The sequence below is a fragment of the Aspergillus alliaceus genome (assembly GCF_009176365.1).
Source record: "Aspergillus alliaceus strain CBS 536.65 unplaced genomic scaffold BDW43scaffold_104, whole genome shotgun sequence".
NCBI classification, from domain to species: Eukaryota; Fungi; Ascomycota; class Eurotiomycetes; order Eurotiales; family Aspergillaceae; genus Aspergillus; species Aspergillus alliaceus.
In genome coordinates, this window is record NW_022474787.1 from 1 (window position 1) to 20,362 (window position 20,362).

At 48.3% G+C, this 20,362-nt stretch overlaps 6 protein-coding genes across 6 annotated transcripts; 2 read left to right on the plus strand and 4 right to left on the minus strand.

Moving 5' to 3' along the window:
• BDW43DRAFT_295104 (uncharacterized protein) lies at positions 1 to 485 on the plus strand. The gene has a single exon (XM_032044024.1). The coding sequence runs from the start codon at positions 55 to 57 to the stop codon at positions 319 to 321; it is 267 nt and encodes an 88-aa protein (XP_031893853.1). The 5' UTR covers positions 1 to 54; the 3' UTR covers positions 322 to 485.
• Positions 486 to 3,837: 3,352 nt separating this feature from the next.
• Positions 3,838 to 5,354, minus strand: BDW43DRAFT_295107 (8-oxoguanine glycosylase OGG1). The gene is made up of 3 exons (XM_032044025.1): positions 5,239 to 5,354; positions 4,375 to 5,165; positions 3,838 to 4,303 (listed from the first exon to the last, which is right to left on the minus strand). Exons 1-3 carry the CDS (start codon positions 5,331 to 5,333, stop codon positions 3,903 to 3,905), a joined length of 1,287 nt encoding a protein of 428 aa, XP_031893854.1. The 5' UTR covers positions 5,334 to 5,354; the 3' UTR covers positions 3,838 to 3,902.
• A 185-nt stretch (positions 5,355 to 5,539) lies between these two features.
• On the plus strand, positions 5,540 to 7,945 carry BDW43DRAFT_295108 (splicing factor u2af large subunit). The gene is made up of 8 exons (XM_032044026.1): positions 5,540 to 5,713; positions 5,788 to 5,813; positions 5,875 to 5,938; positions 5,993 to 6,433; positions 6,495 to 7,108; positions 7,157 to 7,418; positions 7,466 to 7,677; positions 7,730 to 7,945. The coding sequence occupies exons 1-8, from the start codon at positions 5,686 to 5,688 to the stop codon at positions 7,754 to 7,756; spliced, it is 1,674 nt and encodes a 557-aa protein (XP_031893855.1). The 5' UTR covers positions 5,540 to 5,685; the 3' UTR covers positions 7,757 to 7,945.
• Positions 7,946 to 8,432: 487 nt separating this feature from the next.
• BDW43DRAFT_317209 (SNF2 family N-terminal domain-containing protein) lies at positions 8,433 to 10,862 on the minus strand (the record flags this gene model as incomplete). Its single annotated transcript, XM_032048485.1, has 6 exons — positions 8,433 to 8,646; positions 8,715 to 8,969; positions 9,213 to 9,552; positions 9,966 to 10,192; positions 10,242 to 10,343; positions 10,420 to 10,862. The coding sequence occupies 6 exons, from the start codon at positions 10,860 to 10,862 to the stop codon at positions 8,433 to 8,435; spliced, it is 1,581 nt and encodes a 526-aa protein (XP_031893856.1).
• A 2,105-nt stretch (positions 10,863 to 12,967) lies between these two features.
• Positions 12,968 to 13,755, minus strand: BDW43DRAFT_318002 (NUDIX hydrolase; the record flags this gene model as incomplete). The annotated part of the gene is made up of 1 exon (XM_032048622.1): positions 12,968 to 13,755. One exon carries the CDS (start codon positions 13,753 to 13,755, stop codon positions 13,168 to 13,170), a length of 588 nt encoding a protein of 195 aa, XP_031893857.1. The 3' UTR covers positions 12,968 to 13,167.
• Positions 13,756 to 17,232: 3,477 nt separating this feature from the next.
• Positions 17,233 to 19,897, minus strand: BDW43DRAFT_318005 (peptidase M60, viral enhancin protein; the record flags this gene model as incomplete). Its single annotated transcript, XM_032048623.1, has 1 exon — positions 17,233 to 19,897. Exon 1 carries the CDS (start codon positions 19,807 to 19,809, stop codon positions 17,233 to 17,235), a length of 2,577 nt encoding a protein of 858 aa, XP_031893858.1. The 5' UTR covers positions 19,810 to 19,897.
• Positions 19,898 to 20,362: the final 465 nt, after the last annotated feature.

A 20,362-nucleotide genomic window follows, 5' to 3' on the forward strand; every position in this document is an offset into this window, starting at 1 on the left:
CCCCCCCATTCATTTTTTCTTCGTTTTCACCAACGAAAAAGTCCTGTACAATGTATGATGCATGATCTGTATACCCTATCTGTTCTGTTTCTTTTTATTTTTATTTATATTAATATTATTATTCTACACATATTACTTCATGTCTATATTAGCGACCCATCTCGAACGATAATGGAAGATGACCCATACGTGGTTCACGATGCCCTAATTCCCTGGAACCAAGTAAACCCGAAACACAAACACCCGCAGAAGTCGAACAATAGCGAACTAAGGCACATCCTAGGTAAAGCCTCCGACTCCATTCCCCCCGCATTTCGGTAATTCCTCAAAATCATGATCTGGAGAAGTTATTCCCCAACCTCTTCCTCCGTCGGTACCAAAGGAATAAGTCCCAGTTAAGGTTCCGGAGCCACACCCGCTCCGCTCACTTGACCATCCCAAACCCTGAGCTTCTTCACCCAAAGTTTACAAAACCCAGACCAAAAATAAAAAAAAAAAAAAAAGAGGGATAATTATAATCCCAGGCCCTGTATAATCTACCATATTACCACAACCCTTCAAGACACCCCACACCCACGTACCCTTACCCAATCAACTTTCCCCGGGGGCCTAAATTTAACCTTTAATAGCGTTCCTGCATCCACCAAGAATCACATGTCAAGGACCCAAGGTCCCCCCAGTTCTGCCGACGATCCCTGCGAGCCGGACACCATGTTCTTCTAGAATGGCATCTCACCCGCGGTCCAGGGTTGATCGACGGGTTGGTTTTCCCATGTTCTCCGCTCGGAGAACCGTTTACACTACGGAGTAGTCTATGACCTACTGCCGGATTGGGGGAATTGGGGAGGGTGGGGACGGAGTGATGGATGTACCGGGGGCTATGGAGTCACGCTCTGTTGAAGGATTATGGAGGGGAGGTGGAGACGGCTTTTTCATCTAGTGAGACATTTATTTGATTTGGACGTTCGGTGGGACAACTTTTCTTTTTTTTATTTTTATTTTTATTTTTTTATTTTTTTTTTAAAGATCGTGATTACGACGCTTGACGCTTGCCCCGTGGGGTAGTCTAGGTGGAATCGAATCGATGGTCTGATCGGTATCAGATCGATGGCATGATCTGGGGTTGTGGGTTTGCGGGGGTGGACAGTTGGATTGATCCTGGGCCTTAGGGGACGGTGTTATTGATTGTTTGTTGATATGTGTGGGATTGGGATAGATAGTATCACTATAGGTGTATGTAGCTTGGGTAGACTATTGAAGTGTATGTTCGATAGTCAGTCACGCTGGTGTGTGGAACATACGTATGGGGTATATACGAACATACATCCATACATACATCCATACATACATCCATACATGCATGTACGGTAAGTACAAAAGCCACTGTGTACCGTCGTCGTCTATCTCTCTGTCTTGATGTCCGTATCTGACCCGGTTGGTGAAGGAGAAGGAGGAGGGTGTGATATCCGCCTGTCTGTTCAGGTTCGTCCCTACGAGCTTGGGCCGAGGGTTCAGGGTTGGATTCACATGTCGCACGGCCATTGTTTGTCGGCCATTACCGATCAATATTATTATTATTATTATTACTAGTAGTAGTAGTATTAGTATTAGTATTGTTAGTATTATTGGTATTCTTTTTCTTCTTAGTATTAATCATAATTGCCAGTTCTATTGAGGTGTATTTCTCTTTGTTGTTAGCGACTCTATGGAAGTTTTACTGTTCGATAAGCACGGTTGTCTGGTCACCTGACCCTGCCCTAAGCAAGGCATTTGCTGCTTTGGGTTATGGGAGTGGGCGGCTCCTATTGAGTTTGGGGATAATCTCCTATTGGGATGGAAGGGAAAGAGAGGAGCATATCCGGGTGTTTCAAAGACAAAGAAAGTCGATGGCATCTGCAGGAAATCTTGAGGCTTCGGCTATCCCGAGTCGTTGTTGATGAGCTGACCCGTTTGAAGTCATCAGGCCGTTATGCTTTGGAGCTATGATCAGGCTTTGACCTTCCAAGCTCTGCCCTAGAGCTGTCGAAGAGCTCTCGGAGGGTCATAGCGCTCGATGCTCCGTGACCTGAACGAAGAATGCCATCGCTTTCGCCACACGATATCATCAAAGAGGAAATTGAAAGAAGGGACTCATCGTTCTTTTGACTTACAGGAACAGGTTCAATACTAGTGTAAGCGAGAGCTTTGTCTCATGACGTGAAAATTACTTTCTAGGCCTTGCTGCATGTAACAAATTCAATCGGTAGCTCGACACTGGGTTGTGTTTTAGGCTGCAGAGACACTGCATTTGGGCTATTCAACGGCGCTTCAGCGATGAAGCGCCAGTCCCTGATGTCTTTGGCCGATCTTTTGGTACAGAGAGTCATACGTGTATCTGCTTGGAACTTATCTGTGGAGAAGCATTGCTTTCTCGATGAGACGAATGACTCCCGCAGAGGTAGCTCTAATTGATCAACCATGACAGTTCATGAGGAGGCTACGTGAACTTGAACAGAGCCGCTGTATTAGTAGACTTGTGACGTTGACACACTAAAGACAGTCGTGGCTCTACATTAACTCATTTCGCCAGAGAATCCCTGACCCACGAAAACCTCGAATATATTCTTGAAAGTACGTCGTAGGGCGTTTCTTTCCCAACCAGCAAGACATTCGATGACTGGCTTTTCTAGTTGTACATATACTGGGGGATTCGAAGAACATTTGGAGTGGATGTATGAGAATTAAACGCACATGAGGTCTGCGTCGAGGAAATATCGAATCTGCACTGGAATAGACATAATAGAATTTGTCTATTATTTTGTTAGATGCTTGTCGCATAATCGCATTCCCATGACATAGCACATCTAATACTATGCACATCTAATACTATGCATATCTAATACTATGCATCAACACCATCGACCTTTTAATAAAGCTTGTTCCTCAATCAGTTGAAGCTCTCGAGGGTTCCAGCAGCCTTCGGTTATTAGCCTTCATGAATCAAAATCAATATATATGACAGCCAGGGTGGTAAAGTGACTCGTCGAACTGAAGCAGCCTTGAAAACTCGTGGAACCTCGTAAAACTGGCATGGCAACTCACGATATTCACTCTGTTTACAATCCCCGGCATGGTTAATGGACCAATTATCCGTGGTCAGAAGCATAACTGCTTTAAGAACCTAGAGGTCGTCAAGCAAGGGGTCGCTAGGGGACACCTCTTCTGGCTGACGGAAAGCTAGTTCTTAAAGACTAAGAGATAGGGAGTATTGAAGAAGTAACTCTTGCGACGAGCCCTACCTTCAGCCTTGGTAATGCCGATCTGTCTCCTCCTGCAAGCTAAAAGAGCTACCATGTCTATGAGTCAAATGGGCCACTAATAAGCATTCTGCTACCTTGGAACCAAAGTGGTTATCCCAGGCTTGGTAGGGATTGGAAAATATGCACGCTGCCATTCAACGCTGTACGAATTTATGAGGGATATCATGATAATATTCTCTATCATAGCACAAGATTGCTGATGGCCTTGGGCTGTAGACCTGACTAGCATGGTTTACACCGAACTTCCTGCTTTAGATAGAGAATATTATCATGATATCCCTATTATGACAGGTTTCTGGTGTTTGTGGTGAAGCACCGCGACGTATCCTTTTCAATGCACTTCAAGCGTATCGAATACGCTTTTATGTCTCTGTCGATCTAAGAGAAAAAACTGGGGTTGGATTATTCAAATCACTGACCTAATTGATATTTTGAGATGTCCCTCAAGGTTATATATATATATTGTGTGATCGCTGGGGAACAGCCTCGTATGATGCCTTCTAGAATGTCTACGATGCATGAAAGATATAGCATTCCCAGCCCAAGTAATATGTTCTGTACTGTACATTCAACGCTATCTACAAAATTAACACAGCAAAATGATTAGCGGTTCCGAAGCCGCTTCGACATTCGTCTTGTCGCCGTGTGTGCTTCAACAATGGCCTTCACACCCTTTTCATCACTAGGCTCTGTCTTTACCTTGCTTTCGCTTGCAGACCTCTTCACACCCACCGCCGTGGCGATAGTGACTTGTGTGATAAGCTCTTCCTCGCCCTTCACATCTGGCTCGTCCTTTACCTCGACTTCCACTTCCGTCTTCTTTGAGGCAATCAGTCGATCCGAAAATGTCTTGAGGTCAGCCGTAAACAAAACACTATGCGCCCAGCCAGCCTCCTTCCCCCAGAGCTTGCGGAAATGGTTACCCACAGCGTCATACGTAGCTTTCGTCAACGATTTATGGGCCCCTTTACCAAACTTGTAATCTCGCTGGGCGATTTGCCAAACTACCCGATAAAAATCCAATTAGCATTCTGTCTGCAACGTACATATCCGATAAAGACGAGGAGATACATACCATGGGTATCAACCGGAACGGCCTCCCCCCAACCCAGCCCCATCAAAGAAACACAATCCGCAACCTTGGGCCCGACGCCCTGCAACTCGAGTAGCTTCTCATGCGCCTCGCGATACCCCTCTCGGCCTTCAGGTCTCATCTCCCCACCCGGCGCAGCCTCAACCCCCAACGCAGGACTCTCGGGGTTCCGCAAGGAATCTAACCATCCCTTTTCGCGCTGAGTGGAGACGATCAGTGCCGTTTGGTAAATGTATTTGGCACGGTATCCGAAACCCAGACTCCGCAGCTTGCTCTCCACATCGTCACCGGTTAGGGCGTCGGGAGGCGGGAAATCGTGATACGCGCGGCCGTCAATGGAGGCGATGAAGGGCCCGTAGTTTGCGCATAGCTTCTCGACCATCTGGGAGATGCGCGCGATGTTATTATTGCTGCTGCAGATGAAGGAGACCAGGGCTTCCCAGGCGTCTTGGCGCAGGATGCGGATTCCGGTGAATTGGGGGGCTTTCTTTTTGAAATTTGGGTCCGTGGAGGACCATTGGGAGTAGAGGGATGTTAGGTTGGAGGAGAGGTTGAAGTAGTGGGTGAGGATAGGGAGGATGTCATCTTGATCGGGATGCGGTTCAGCGCGAGAGGAGGGATGGGATGCAGGTGGTGTTGGGAGTGGGATGGAATTGGAGTGTTTCGGAGGGAGATAGATCCTGTAGTAAAGGTTTGTTGGGTCTTGGCGAAGGGATAGTAGGCGACCGTGGAGAACGCATCTCCATTCATCGCTGTCGGGCACATTGTGCCATCTAGGTCTGTCAGTGGATGTGCCGGGTTTTATATAGGGAGAGAAGAGAGAGGAAAAGGGGGGGGGACGCTCACCGGAATGACTGGCCACAACGGAGGGTAGTGCTAATGCATAGTTCGCTGAGACTAACGCGTAGTCTGCGCCATTCTGAGAAGGCTCCTACTGTCATGATCAGTGTGATGGATCAATTGGAGACCAGAAGATATGGTCAAGTTCATCTCATATCAGTTGAAGATAAAAGATTCTGCCGGTCGGGGTCCAATGCAGCAGGCGGTGGGATATACAGACACACGCGCTAACCGCATGGACACTAGACGCCGCGGCTGCTCGCCGATCGTCACGACTTGGAGTTTTCCTCAGCGCAGCTCCGTCTTAAAAGCATCCTCTCCTGCCATCTTGCATTGGTGGTCATCTGCCTTGTTGCCCTTCTATTTGTCTACACCTTGAATTCGAAGGGTGTTTCTTTTTGTTTGTTTATCACCGGAAAGTAAAATCACGGAGCAAAGATTTCTGAGCTCATTATGAACGGCGATACTTATTCGTCCAGAGGTTGGTAACTGCAATGTTTTGCACTTCTACTGCTTCGTGGTTTATGAATGGTCATCTAATTATTATGGTCGCAGACTCTGGTCGGTCCAGGGACTACTACGTGAGTCCTTCATGATTGTCATGTTGTTGCTTTCACTTCGTACTAATGAAGCCACCAATAGCGCGACGAGCGGCGAGAGCGCGGGGATAGAGGAGATAGAGGAGATAGAGGAGGAGACAGAAGACGTTCGAGATCCCCCCATTACAGCTCTAGAGGTTCCCGACGCGAATATGAAGTAGATACGTACTCGTCGAGCCGTGACTATCGCGCCAGAGAACGAGAGGACCGCTACTCCAGCCGGAGGGATGATCGCGAATGGGATCGAGACCGCGGCGAACGTGGGGATCGTGGCGACCGTGGCGACCGTGGCGATCGCCGACGCAGAGATTATGATGACCGGTCGTCTCGACGCGATCGGGAACGAGGTGACTTGTTCGAGGAAAGACCTAGACGAGACGGTAGAGATCGCGACCGCGAGCGTGAGCGCGGCGCCGGCGGCGGCAGCAGCGGCGGCGACAGGAGAGAGAGGCGGAGGAGTGCGTCGCCACCTCGGAAGAGGGAAGCGACGCCCGATTTGACAGAAGTACTGTCGGTCTTGCAACGTAAACGTCGTCTAACGCAGTGGGATATCAAGCCTCCTGGTTACGAGAATGTGACTGCGGAGCAGGCCAAGTTGTCAGGTGAGATTTCTTTATGCGTTATTGAGTTGTGTTGAATGGAGAAGGATTACTTACTTCGCAGGCATGTTCCCTCTTCCCGGTGCCCCAAGACAGCAACCGATGGATCCTAGTCGTTTGCAGGCTTTCATGAGCCAGCCCGGTGCTGGAACCGCAGAGAGCGCCTCCTTGAAACCATCCAATTCTCGCCAGGCCAAGCGTTTGTTCGTCTATAATCTCCCTCCGACTGCCACGGGAGAGAGCTTGCTGTCTTTCTTTAACGTTCAGCTCAACGGTCTTAATGTTGTCCACAGCGTGGATCCTTGTATCTCTGCCCAAGTATCCGAAGATCATTCTTTTGCGCTCCTTGAATTTAAGACGCCCAACGACACTACCGTTGCGCTTGCTTTCGATGGAATCACAATGGACGAACATGAAGCTGCCGGAAATGGAGCGGCGAACGGGGCGCCCACAGGGCTTGAAGTGCGACGACCCAAAGATTATATCCTTCCCAGCGTCAGTGAGCAGGAATACCAGGAGGGTGTGTTGCTGAACGAAGTTCCCGACTCGCCTAATAAGATTTGTGTGTCCAACATTCCTCATTATATTCCGGAGGAGCCTGTTACGATGCTTCTAAAGTCATTCGGGGAGCTGAAGTCTTTTGTTTTGGTTAAGGATAGCTCTACAGAGGAGTCCCGGGTAAGCTCTATGGTACGACCAATTATAGGCTAAGACTGACTCAGCTAGGGAATCGCATTCTGCGAGTATGCTGATCCGAACGCTACGAGCATCGCCGTAGAGGGACTCAACGGCATGGAGCTGGGTGACAGGCACCTCAAGGTTGCGCGCGCCAGTATTGGAACGACGCAAGCCGCCGGACTTGATATGGGTGTTAATGCCATGTCCATGTTTGCTAAGACCACATCTCAGGATCTGGAGACCAGCCGTGTGCTGCAGCTGCTGAACATGGTGACGCCAGAGGAACTGATGGACGGGGATGATTACGAAGGTATGTACCTTCCCTACGCTGGTATTGCCATTTGCTAACTTAGACAGAAATTTGCGACGATGTGCGCGACGAGTGTTCCAAGTATGGCCAGGTGCTTGAATTAAAGATTCCCCGCCCTTCCGGCGGCAGCAGGCAGTCTCCCGGTGTTGGCAAGATTTTTGTCAAGTTCGACTCGGTGGAATCGACAACAAACGCGCTGAAGGCGCTTGCGGGCAGGAAATTCTCTGATAGGACCGTAGTGACGACCTACTTCTCCGAGGTGAGTCTCTGTCTCCCTGACTTGTCTCCGTCTCCATCTAACAGTCGCCTAGGAGAACTTTGATGTGAACGCTTGGTAGTGTAGAATTGAGGGATGGGAATGAACATTGTTGCATTGTTCTATTGCTTCTATGTTATCATCTGAGATGCTTAATCGATCAGATACCCTGGTTTGACTGGACCTGGCGTAGGTTTGTCGGGCTGGGGGTTATATTTTACTGCGTGTGTATCATAGCGAGAATATGAAATTGAAGTGTATCACTTAATGTGTCCAGCAATGTAGATTCGATACTAACAGGTAATACACATTCATCCATCGAGCGGTGCCTGGCTAACGATGTGCTTTGATGCTGAAGGGTGATGCGCAGTGACCACGTCCACAGGTATACCTCTCATCCGACTTCTGAAGCAATATCGGAGGCCTCTTTCTGAAGAAAAAGCAAATCCTTTTTGAAGTCCATTTGGCCTATCTTCAGTTTGCGCATTTACTGAGAGCACATGTCCTGTGAGAAAGGCAGTATGAGCTCATGATACGAGTTGAAAGGACTAAAGCCCAATAAAAGGGTTTCGATTGACCTCTTCAATACTGTTCTCAACGCGGTAGCGAGTGACCAAGACCTACTGCTCCTGGCCAAGGCGAATTGCTCGTGCTATGGCCTGGCTCTCGACACTGGGATTCCATTGCGGCTCGACGATGAAGACCCGATTGACGGTTGTAGGTTTAACCTGCTTTGTTTCAGTCTGATAATCATCATATCAATAAGCGCCAAACGCGTATCCATACCCAAATGCCCCTGTGCCTGTTGTCATAATTAAGACGGGGGCGGTCTTAGTGCCATCAAACTTGTCGAGAATCTTTTGACGCTGGGATGTCGATGTTTTCCCATCAATACGCTCAATGTCTATATTCGAAGCTTTCAGGTGCCTTGCAATGAGATCGAGCGTTCGTGTCCAGCATGAGAATATGATACTATCTGACTGTCAGCGAGCCGAAAGTGTTGTTATGATCGTCGATACCTTTTCGTTGACTCCATATACCTTTGCACGTCGGAAATAAGTGCTCTCATTTTGGATGAGTAACCGTCTGCTTCTAGATCATCGGCCCCGTTTCCATCCCTTTGACTTGTCTCGGAAGTTCCATAAGCACGGAAGCGTGGCCCTTTAAGGGACTCACAAAGCCGGCAGTGGCGCCTCTCCTTGAGATCCAACTTATTGTCGCTGCCCTGGGAGCAGTCATCGCATAGAACATGCTTACAATTTTCTAATACTTGGGTCGTCTGTCCTGCATTATCACTGGCCAGGGTTGTCGGCAACCCAAGCAGCGGTTCAAACTATTCCGTGCGATTGAGCAGACAGGATTAGATTCATCCTCGAGCAAGCTCCTTCTAGCCCACGAGAACCGGGGCTGGTATGTCCCGAGATTGCAGAAGCTTCTAAGCTGCAGAAAGATCTGGAACATGCCGAACGTCGCTGCTCGCTGATTGTATTCTCCAGCTTGCTGAATAATGAAACGTCCCATGTCTTGTAAGCTCATACTTAGCACGTTCTTGAGGGGTAAATTGGATAGTGCGTGATTCCAGTCTCTGACCGGGCAGGTCAACCATTTCTATCGTCCGTCGGAGACAGATGGCCTCTAGAAGGAGTGTGAGCCTTTCAATGGCTTTCCGCTTGGTTTCCCTGGCGCCGAACGGATTGGCTATCCAGTGACCAAAGTTTCTCGGATCGTGGAAAGGCTTGAGTTGTATAAAGGCCAACAGCGAGCCCAGATTGGTCAAGCTATTCTGAATGGGAGTTCCTGAGAGGCACCAGCGTGATTTGGCTGTCAGCTCGACCACAGCCCTGTGGAACGTTGTGCTTCGACGGTGGATCATGTGGGCTGTATCGGATTAGCATCGCCTCCTGATAGCCTACTAAGATGTCCATGACTGGCTGAACTTCATCCAGAACGAGTCGATACCACGCAAAGCCATGCAGTTTGCTCTGGCCCTTTCCAAGAATTTTCGCATCATGGTCCTTTGCAAGGGTGTTATATGTTATACGTGGTGATAATGATATCATATCGATCAATACAGTCAATCAAAGCCTCCCGCGATCGTCCATGGTATTTCATTATTTTCATGCCAGCATTTAGGTGCCTGTGAAATTGTTAACGTCCTCGAAGAATGAGTACTGTTGTGATGGAGGGAAGAGTGTTATTACCCGTCAATCTCCCTCACTTAAGTGTTAATCAACACTACGGAAGTTAGCTTATTCCGTCCTATGATCTAGCAGTGTAGACAAGACTTTTACCGCGCGAGGGAACAATAACCAACGTCGCCCGAGTAGGCGTCTCAGCCAGGGAAGCTCCTGGAAAGGCTTTCTTATTATCGGCCCACTGACGTGCGTCTTTGAGCGTCTTCGCTATCACTACTAGGGTAGTCTGGGACTTTCCCATGCCCATCTCATCAGCAAGAATCCCTCCACCACTCTCGTCGGGTTGTGCCCCCTGTTCATTACCGGTGATAACATGATAATATCTAGGCCAAGTGAGCATGTGTTCGCTAGTTATATGAGGATTTGGCTTACAGTCGCTCCCGGCCCGCAGACTTTGGCTGCCACAGCCGGTATTCGTCTGAAATAAGGCCAGTATCTCGCTGTAACATGAAGTCCAAGGCTTCTCCTTGGTGCCTAGTGGTTAGCATAGGTTAGCATAGGTTAGTATTGAGTGAATGCCATAAACAGCACACAGCAGTAAATGACTGACGGGTATAAGGCTCCGTTAAGCGTTTCACTCCCTTCCAGCCGAGTCAGATGATCTCTTCGTCTCAATGAGTTAAAGACCTCCGCAATGGTCTCCTCGAAGTCCTCGTCGCGTTCAGGGGGAGTATCCAATACCTCCACTTCAGCGGCTTCCTCTTCTTCCTCAGTATCTGTGTCATCCATTCCAGATAGTCGCAGAAGTTGTGGATTATGATATATGACCTCTTCACGGAAGCCATCCGGGTGCTGGAGGAGACCTTTCTTTGAAAGGCCGCGCCCTACCCTGTCGCTGTCAGAATTCTGTCCATAAACATTGATATTCACGCGAATGGCCGCATCTGCTGGTTTCCCGGCACGACGCAAAGCTTCACTGAGAGCGTTGAGGTTTGTGATAGCGTCAATCTCAAATAAGGGCAGTTCCATCAGTTTCTGCAACACCTGCTCCATCTTTTGGGACAAATATCCCAGATCCATGCCGTCAGGGAACTTGAGAAAGAGCGGCTGGCCAATGGATTGTCGTATACGGAGGACTTGAATTGGGCGGTTATTCTTCTTAAGCTCTCCTACTTTCTTTTCTAGTTCTTGGCCTTTCCCAACTAGTTTGACCTTCTCATGGATGAGCTACGTACCACGTTATTATCTGATACTATATCAAGGAGGGTACCACCGACCATCCCATAGCAGATCTGCTCCCCGTGTCTGTTGGGAGAATTATCAACCATCGAGCTGCTGAGACTCACCTTGCCCTTCACTAGACTCTACATTAGGAGTTGATATCATAGATGTGCCACTTAGCCCGATGTCATCAGGAATTGGCTGCAAAAAAGAGTCTTGGTCAAAGGAAATGGGATCTAGCTCCGTTAAAGGCTCGAACTGATTCCCGAATATTATATCCTGACCAACGGAGGAATGAGGGAAAGGTATATCTGGTGGATATGTGGTCGGGTCGAGGTGGCTCCCTGTTGAATTTAGAGCCCTAGTCCCATTAATACTAATGTCGTGCTATAAAATGACGCATTGGGAATTTCAGTACCAGTCATCAGGTTCTGCGAGCCGTGGACGAACACGACGTGAGTCTCCTTCACAGGGTGTCTTCCTCATCGTCCACCGGGTTTAGAAGACTTCTGAGTGACATGTTCTATCGAGGTTTATGACAAAGAGACTTTGACTATTTTCAGGTTATCAGGCTATGCTAGTAAAGATCTATTATCCCATCAGGACATGAAATAGAAAGGGTGGCAAGGCTTACATATACGAAATGCACTGACCTCGTTTGCTGAAGACAAGGCTGAGCTAGGGCTGACTCGTGGGGCTTAGAATGCCGTTTGTCCAAACACCCAAACACTCCCTGAGACTAAAAATGTAGTGTTCCGGGATTATTGGCGGACAAAGGGAGATCTAGCTAGAGCGAGTTCGGCAGGATGCTTCGCCCTACGTCCTTCAGGGCTCCCAAACTGCAGTGAACCGAGGGTTCTGTTTGCAGACCCACAACAGATCCAAAGCACGAATGATCCTGCATGTGTATTGGACACGGTCCCAAAGCTGAGGCTGCACCGTACATTTCTGAAACATGTAGCGTAACATGTCTTAAAGAGACAGGAGGCTAGGAAGGCAAACTTTTGCCTAGAATCAGATCATTTGGATGCCAACATAGTGCCAAGTCTATCCTGTGCTCTAATATTACGGCAAGAACAGCTGCAGAGCATCGTTTCTTCAGTTCGCGTGACTAGGGATCAGAACATCTATTGAATGTAGCCTAGAATCCTAGATCAGTGCTTAATGAATCGAGTAGAAAGGTCCTCTTGTGGGTTCTTGACTTGAAGTACAGATGTCGGTGGACTGGGCATGACCACAAGCCAGGAAGTGTGGCACTGGGCTGAGTACACATTCATGCTGATATCAACCCCTCCAGGAAGCTAAAATTGCAGTGTTCGAGCACACGAGGTAGGTGGTCTCAGTAGAGTACTAATAACCAAGATACTGGGTTGCAGGACTGAATAGCAGCAAGCTGGATATGCGATATTATTGGTCAATATCTACGTACTTCCGCTCCTCCAGCAAGCTATAATTACAGTGCATGAACTGTTTGTGCCTTACGAATGGTTTGCATCGAAATTAAACCTACATACAAGGGCTCTAATTGTATACGGTATACATGTACAATATATCTCCTCATCGGTGCGTAGAGGATTAACGGAGATCAGTACTCTAAGACCTGTTTCTCCATGCTAAACTGACTCTAGGTTGATTTCGCGCTTAGTGTAATGAAAGAGTGTCTTGCTTTGGGCTTTAGCCTACTCATTTGGATGTGTGTAATACAACGAAGGAAGTAATATGAGAAGCTATTAGCAGCTCTTCAACAAAGGTCGGTGAGGAATTACTATGGCGTGGGATCTTGGAGAAGAACAATCTACTGCACCCCTGTAAACAGGAGATCATCGACCATGCATCCGATATTCCTGCTTGGCTGGCCTTAAGGTAAGCGCAAAGCCGTGATGGGGACACTGTACGTTTAGGTTCCTGGAGAGGCCTAGCATTATATAAGGGCATTGCTCAAGTCGTATTTCTCAAGCTCTGACATAGAGGCACTCTAAACGCCTCTTGTCCCAATGTACAGACTCGCATAAGGACAGACCTGAGACGCTGGCCACAGTTTGCGGACTCACACGCAAAATTCAGACTAAATACAACGGTGTATACGTCCTGCAAACAACCCATCCCAGCTAAATAAAACCCACAGTCAGCAAGACCTCTAAGCACCATCTCTACAACACTCCAAAGCCTCTAAAACTATCTTCTTCAGATCCAACGACACCCAATCCAACTTCATATCCCCACACATATCCCTCCTAGCCTCCTCTTCCGTAACCCACAGATAACCCTGATGCTCCTTCGGATCAATCGTAACCTCCAACTCCTCCCGCCCTTCCCCCTCCACCACCACTCGAAAAATAAACACCTTCCACAAACCTCTCTTGGAATGAACAATTGGCCCGGGAAGACTATCATCCCACTCAAGCTCCCCAACCAGGCCCGTAACAGCCGACGCCCGCAGACCTGTTTCCTCGCGGAGCTCCCGGACAGCACAGTCTACGATCGTTTCACCATCGTCGGCTACGCCGCCGGGGGCTTCCCATAGATTGGGGTAGTCGTCATCTGGGACGCGTTGGATGAGGAGGACTCGGCCTCTGTGGATTATGATGGATGCGCAGAGAATGCCGACGAGTTGGTCTGAGGGCCTCTGTGAGATGTAGGTGTTTACTGGGGTTTGGTAGGGTTTTAGCGATGGGGAAGAGTGGTATCCGTGTGTCGGCCTTTCGGAAGGGATTGGAGGCGTCATGTTGAATTGTGGTAGGTTTTACTCCGTAGTGAGGGTATGGATGAGAACGTTGTTCCAGTGAGAAGTGTAGACATGGAAGCGGGAAGGAACAGCAAGTGGATCGCGTGGATGGCGTTTAATTGGGTGCGAGGACATTGTATATCCTCCGCTGTCCTGATGACTCACTCTAGAAGAGATTAATCAGTACCAGATACTGGATCTTATACTTAGAGAGCTTGGAGAGTTTACATAATACACTAGCTGTGAGCAATTGAGCTCTGTGGAAGTGTAATGTGCTAGTTTATTCCTTGTAAAATGTTATCCTAGCAACGAGAGTATGGGAGCTCTCTTTGACACTTCAAATCAACGTTGCAAAACTACTATCAAATTGCAGCTCTCGCGAGTCAATCATAATGAACTAAATTTGCTACCGAGATGCCCAGCTGTCGCCAATCAAAACACGACACCATTCGCACAACACCACATTCGACCGCGAAATGCCACCATCTTCGGATCGTGTCATTGGCAAGATGGTACGATTAGACCTTGCAGCCAGCGTCCTGCAGCGCTACCTCCAGAGTCACGTCAGACTTACGGTTCTCTGGATAACCGTTGGCGTTGCGACAGGCGATCGAAAAAGCTTCCACCATGTTATTGCTGACAGGGCAGGCCCAGGGAGTATTCTCATTGTGGCAGGCTACGCCAGCGGCCTGGCAGGGTATGGCATTGGTGTTGCAGCTCATGATGGAGTAGCCCTGGGCCGAGATGGAGGTGGCGAGGGCCAGGACGATAGCGGTGTACTTGAGTTGCATTGTGCTGCAGTGAGATGTCTGTTAGTGGATGTATGTGATATAGCATTGTTTTCCGTGCTTACGGTATATTGGGACCTTTTTGGGTCTGCAGAAGGCTAGGCTTGGTGAAAGTAGGGTTGCTTTACGATATAATCGGGGACGATGCTGAAGATGGTTGTAGAATAGTAGCAGAAATCAGCGGGATACTTCTCTGCTTAAATATCTTCGAGAGAGATCATAGATATGGAATTGCTACAGGGGTGTTAGGCACGATTAGAAAACTAGTTTGGATTGAAATAAGCCTCATTTACCCCCGCTATAACCGAAACTGCCTATAGGGCCGGAGGCCGGATGTCAGGCCGATTGCCAAACAACCAGCGCTATTGTATCACGGGCCTTAAAGAAATATACGGGGATATCCCTTCAGGCAGTTGCCTTGTCAGCATGAGCATGAGGGGGTCCGTTCAGGGTATAGTGTTGATTACAACCAATGCATCCCAGTCATACATGATGCTATACGCATGTTAGTCTTTTATTCGAATTTATATCAACTGGAATGCTGAACAGGAATCATGTTTTCTTAATTTCAAGTTTTCTACTTAATCCTGGACAGATAGTACGTCAGATGCATACGTGTCACTACTTTGAAGAATGAAACGATGTCAAACTGCAATGCTGGTGTAATGCCTGAAAGGTCACGGTTTGTCGGCCAGAGGGGTCGCTTCTGAATGACAGAATGCTTCCCCATGTATCATGGATAGTGATTATAAATCTGGATTGGAACCAAGTTGTGAGGGGAACCAGAAAGGCAAACGTTCAATTTGAAAAGTATCATATCAGGGAGAATACGACTGCTCTTTACATAGTGGAGTAAGTAATGGGAATCGTATTCAGCATTTGGAACCTACATCTTCTATTCAAACCTCATTAAGACCATAGTAGATCGTGATGAAAGCATTCATCATAACTTCGAACAAGGTTGTCATATTGAGTAAAATGAGGGAACGTTAGCTTCTACATTTTTCCTATACGGCTTCTAAGGAAAAGGTATCGCACTCCTAGCTGACACATTAGCGCCACGCTCAGTCAAGCTTGTTGAACATAAGGGAAATCGGTGGCCGAACTGGCTGTACTATGAGAAAAAATTGCCTTCCATAGTTTAACTGTTGAAGTGGCACGACCAGGGGGTTGATTGGACACGGGACGCTACATATATTGATAAACTAAGGAAGCAACGCAACTTCAATGACTGTGTGAGTGCTGTATAAAGGCCGCAACTAGCCGTGTCACGCTGGTGGGAGTTAGGGCACAATCAGCATAGCTGACTCCGAACCCTGATCGCTTTCTCTTCACGATTGACCATATAAACAAGTGTAGTATTCCTGGACATCGTAATACCAGGGCCATAGGGGGATTCGTATTGTCTTCAACCGTCAATTCAGTCCCTGGTGGGTTTCTAGATGTTATGAAAACGGGTGTCTCTAGGTCCACCTATTCTTGCGACATGAAACAGTATTAGTCAATTCCCCAAGCACCAATCGAAGTCCAACAATCATCGTCAACAGGTGTGGCATCTTGCCGGGGAGATTCTCCTCGCCCTCGCAAGGGCTGTGGCTGTGGCTGGGGCTGCAATCTAACAGGATCCCTTGCCCGGATTCCAAAGCATTCTAAATAACCACCGTTCCTAAGCATTAGCGCATTATCTGTATAGCTTTTCAGTCAGAAAACATTCCACTATGTTTCGTGGCAGATATTTACCTATGGTAAATACCTTCTAAGATATTTTTGGAGTAATTGCGTGCCGAATATATTGCGCTCACTTTCCCGGACGTTCGTACAGGCACACCTAGTATCAAAGTTTCCAGCGTAGCTAGAGTCCCAGCATTTTCTGTTCTGAGGGCCGAATCCATTCCCACTAAGATCATTAGTGGTTATTCCGACTTAGATAGAGTTCTGAATGCGTGGGTCCTTTGGGCCCGTCATGGTTTGCGTACTTTGCGCACAGCACCTGTGGGGGTAGGGGCTAGTTTGGTACAGCAATGTGTTCTTTTATCTCGAGGTCCGAACAATGCTGGAGCAAGTAGCTTCTTTCACCGGGGAACATGCCAATGCCTCTGCCAGAGGCTGTAGCTTCAGCAGAAGCCACAGCTAGAAGGCATAAGGCAACGAGAATAGTTAACGTCCAATGCGTTGCTTTGGTTTTCTAAAGAGCTGAGATGGAAAGACTGATAGCTGCAAAGAAAATGGGTGAAGGAAGGAAACGTTATATTTGTTTATGTGACGCCAGGGCGCTGAAGCTCTCAACCCAAATCTCCACCGGGCAACTCAAAGTGGAGTTTTAAGGCTTGGATTAATCCTTAGAGAACCACCTGCACCCACCACTTACACAACTCGCTCAAAGGGAGCTTAAATTACCAAATAGTATGCCATGTTGGTGGCCGACAGACGAGAGTACTATACTGTTCGTTTAAAAGTACCTGGGCGAATACTGGAGGATTCTTCTAGACTAAAACGAAAGAAGAGATAAAACGTATCTCGGATAATTGAAATTGTTTGCAGGGCAACGTTTGTCCTAAGCAGTACTTTGACTAAATATAATGAGGGAGAGGTGGGCTTATGTGACGGGCCTGAAGATCCCAAGTTAGAAGACCAAAGGTATATCTTCTGATCAACGAACGCAAAAGCACGACAATCATAGCGTCATTCTTTAGGCCTTGGGAATAAGTTGAAGCCCCGTTGCGGTCACACGATAGCTCTGAATTGTATCACGATCAGACAGGCGAAGGTTCTGCATATTATTGCTGATGAAAAGACGGGTAGGCGCTTCCTCATGACGGATGTTCAGCACCTCTCCTCCATAGCCGGAAATCGGCAGGGTCCAGTCCTGTGCCTTCTGTGTCGTGTTGCCCTTGACATCAAGATCGAGCAGCTCATTTTCGTCAACATCAATGGCCTGCAACGATGCATAAGTATCGGGAAAATAGTTGTGGGCAACCCCGGCTCTCAGGTGCACGGTCAGTTTCCTTCCGGCCAGATCCAACTCTGCGGTCAGGAAATGCCAATCACCGATTCCTTTGAATGATGCTGTGAAGGAATTACCAAGTCCCTCCCCGGCCGCGGCATTGTCAGATGGTATGCAGTCGGCATATTGCTTCAGGAGATCATCGCGCTGAGAGCCGGTGAATTGGTTGATAGCGAGCCAGATCTCAACTTTGCTGGGAGGCTCGGCATGCAACAGAGTAGGATGATTACGAAGTACAGCCGCTGCAGATGCTATCCGCGCCGATAGGGCTGTCAATGGGTCATTGTTCAGTGTCTTGTTTTTGAGGCCACTGGAGGTTATCTCAAATATATTCGTCTTTTGCTCATGGTCGATTACACCGTTAAAGTCCGGCCTCAGCTGTAACCTGTGGCTGGGCTCCGCATGGTAAACCTCCAGCGTGTAGCCAGGCTCGAAGTGTATTTTATCATTGCACAGTGTTGCTCCAACGCCTGGCATCGTGGCGCGGAACTTCTCTGTGTCGCCACTATCTTTTATCACGATCTCCGCGTAGGTTTCACTTCCGAAGTAAGAATGCGGGTCCTTACTTGTCACGGCCACTTGCACAACTTGGTTTACTTGGTCGATGAGTACGGTACTGAAGAGGTCGTCTCCAAGGCCAAGGAACTTGAGCTCCTGTGTTGCCACTTGAGAACCTGTCTGAGGGGCAAAGTTTACCTGTACCTGGGCTGACCCGGGCTTGACGACGAGGTAACGTTGGTCCACTTGATACTTTTTGTTTCTACCCAGAGGTAAACGCAGAGAGTAGACGCCGATAGGCAAATCACCGAGGCTTATATTCTGGGTTTCAATGGGAAGCTGGCGCACATAGCGGGAGCCATCCATGACGGTGACTGTCTTCCCATACACCTGGGTAAAGTCGTCGACTTTCAGTTCGAGGGTAATATTGCCCTTAAGCCCGCTGGCGAGTAACTGCGGGACATCGACCAGAGCGAGAGAGCTCTCCAAATGGAGCTGAGCTTGCAGCTTAATTAACGTGTCTCCTTCTACCAGCTGATTCAACGGATAGACCGCTCTGGCTTGGCTGAATTGGTTGATCTCGCGTTGAGTTGGCGAGATAAATCCACTACATAGCTCGGCAAAAGGCGTCACATCGACGTGTCCAACGCGAGTAAAACTGTCAGAGAGCATATCAAGCAGCAGATGATCAGAAGAACTAAAATTCGCTTGGTTGCTGACCAGGCGATATTGCTGATTGAAATCTGCAAAGGCGTCCACACCCGCCTTTTCCACCATCAGCACAAGGAAATATAGCTTCGCACGCAGATCCCAGTCATTGAGGGACTTGTGAGAATTAATATCATTCATGATGCCTTGTTCCACCTGGGCCTGCTTTCCATAATTGTACAGCCAACCTTCCTTGAACTTGCGGTCACCCAGATAGGCGCTCTGGTAAAAGGCAGCATAAACATTGTTGGACACTTCACCGTTCCAAAAATAGCGGTCATTCCGGAAGGACATCTGATAGCCATGGCCAATCTCATGCAAATTGCCCCAGTTGCTCGCCTCCGGAAGCAGCCACCAGTCCTTGATTGCATTGGTTGACGCCGCGGTCCAGCTACCGCCGTAATATGCTCCTCCGGCACCATTCTTATCCGCTTTCATAAAGTAGCGATTGGCGCTGTTCAGGTCGCTCGGACGCTCCGGTTCAAAGGACAGCCCAGCCAAGGAGTTATAGAATGAAAACACCGATTCATAGTATCCGATCAAACCATCGATATCGTCCACCACTTGTGGATGTCTCAGCGCCTCTTTATCGACCACAGGCACCAGAACCTGCGTGTAGCTGGAGTCGATTAGCGCAAACTCCGACCCCTGGCTATCCCACTGCTTGAAAAAGTCGGCTTGGCTTTGGCCTTTCTGATACACGGGCAATTGCTTTGAACCGTCGGGATACTCGAATTCAACCACTGGTTCCACCGCACCTTCCGATGTCTCGGTGTACCAAGTGTCGATGAAGGGCACAGAGACGACACCCACACTGAGGTCAGTCCAGCCGGTACCCACCTTTTCTGAAGCCTCTGTTTTGTTGTCGTCATTCAGCAAGCGAAGTGTGAGTTCACCGGTGAATGCGGTGTTGGTTTGGCGGGCCTTGATCGTCTGGCCTGCAGCGAGAACAATGGTCAAGTGCTGGCGATCATGTCCAATTCCCTTGCCCATTCCTGCGGCATCGAGCCATTTTGGGCGAGGGAGGACGGGAATATGCTTGGTTTTGATAGCCATGGTAGTGAAGACTGGCGATTGTGAAGAGGTTGAGAGGAATATTTGCGAGCAAAGGGCGTGGCACAAACCTGATCGACGTGAAGTTGGAACTATTGGACTGTGCCGGGAGACTTGGAATGACTCTTTCTTAGTTGTCTTTCCTGTTTATGAAAAACCGCTGTGATACCCATTCATCCTACCCGAGTTTTGCAGGTATTTATTGCGTGAATATGATATACTGTAGGCAGACTCGGCATCGTATTTGCTACCTACTTCGTCATACCTGCATATCATTGTCGGAGGCTAGCTGGGCTAATCAGCACCTTGACATTAACCTGCCTTCCCCTCTTCTCATCGTACCAATGGAAGGTAGTTGATGCAGCCCACGCCTCAGTTTTGCATACCAGTAGCAGTTATTCAGGAGGAAAGCTAATGCACCTTTCAGCTCTTCCTGTAATGCTTATGCATGTTTGTGAAGTGAAGTTCGGATCAGGCTAAGCCTCTGCCCGTCATTGGCCGGGGGAATCATTAGCTGGATAGCGAGTAAGGTGCTTGACGAACGGCAGAAAGCGTC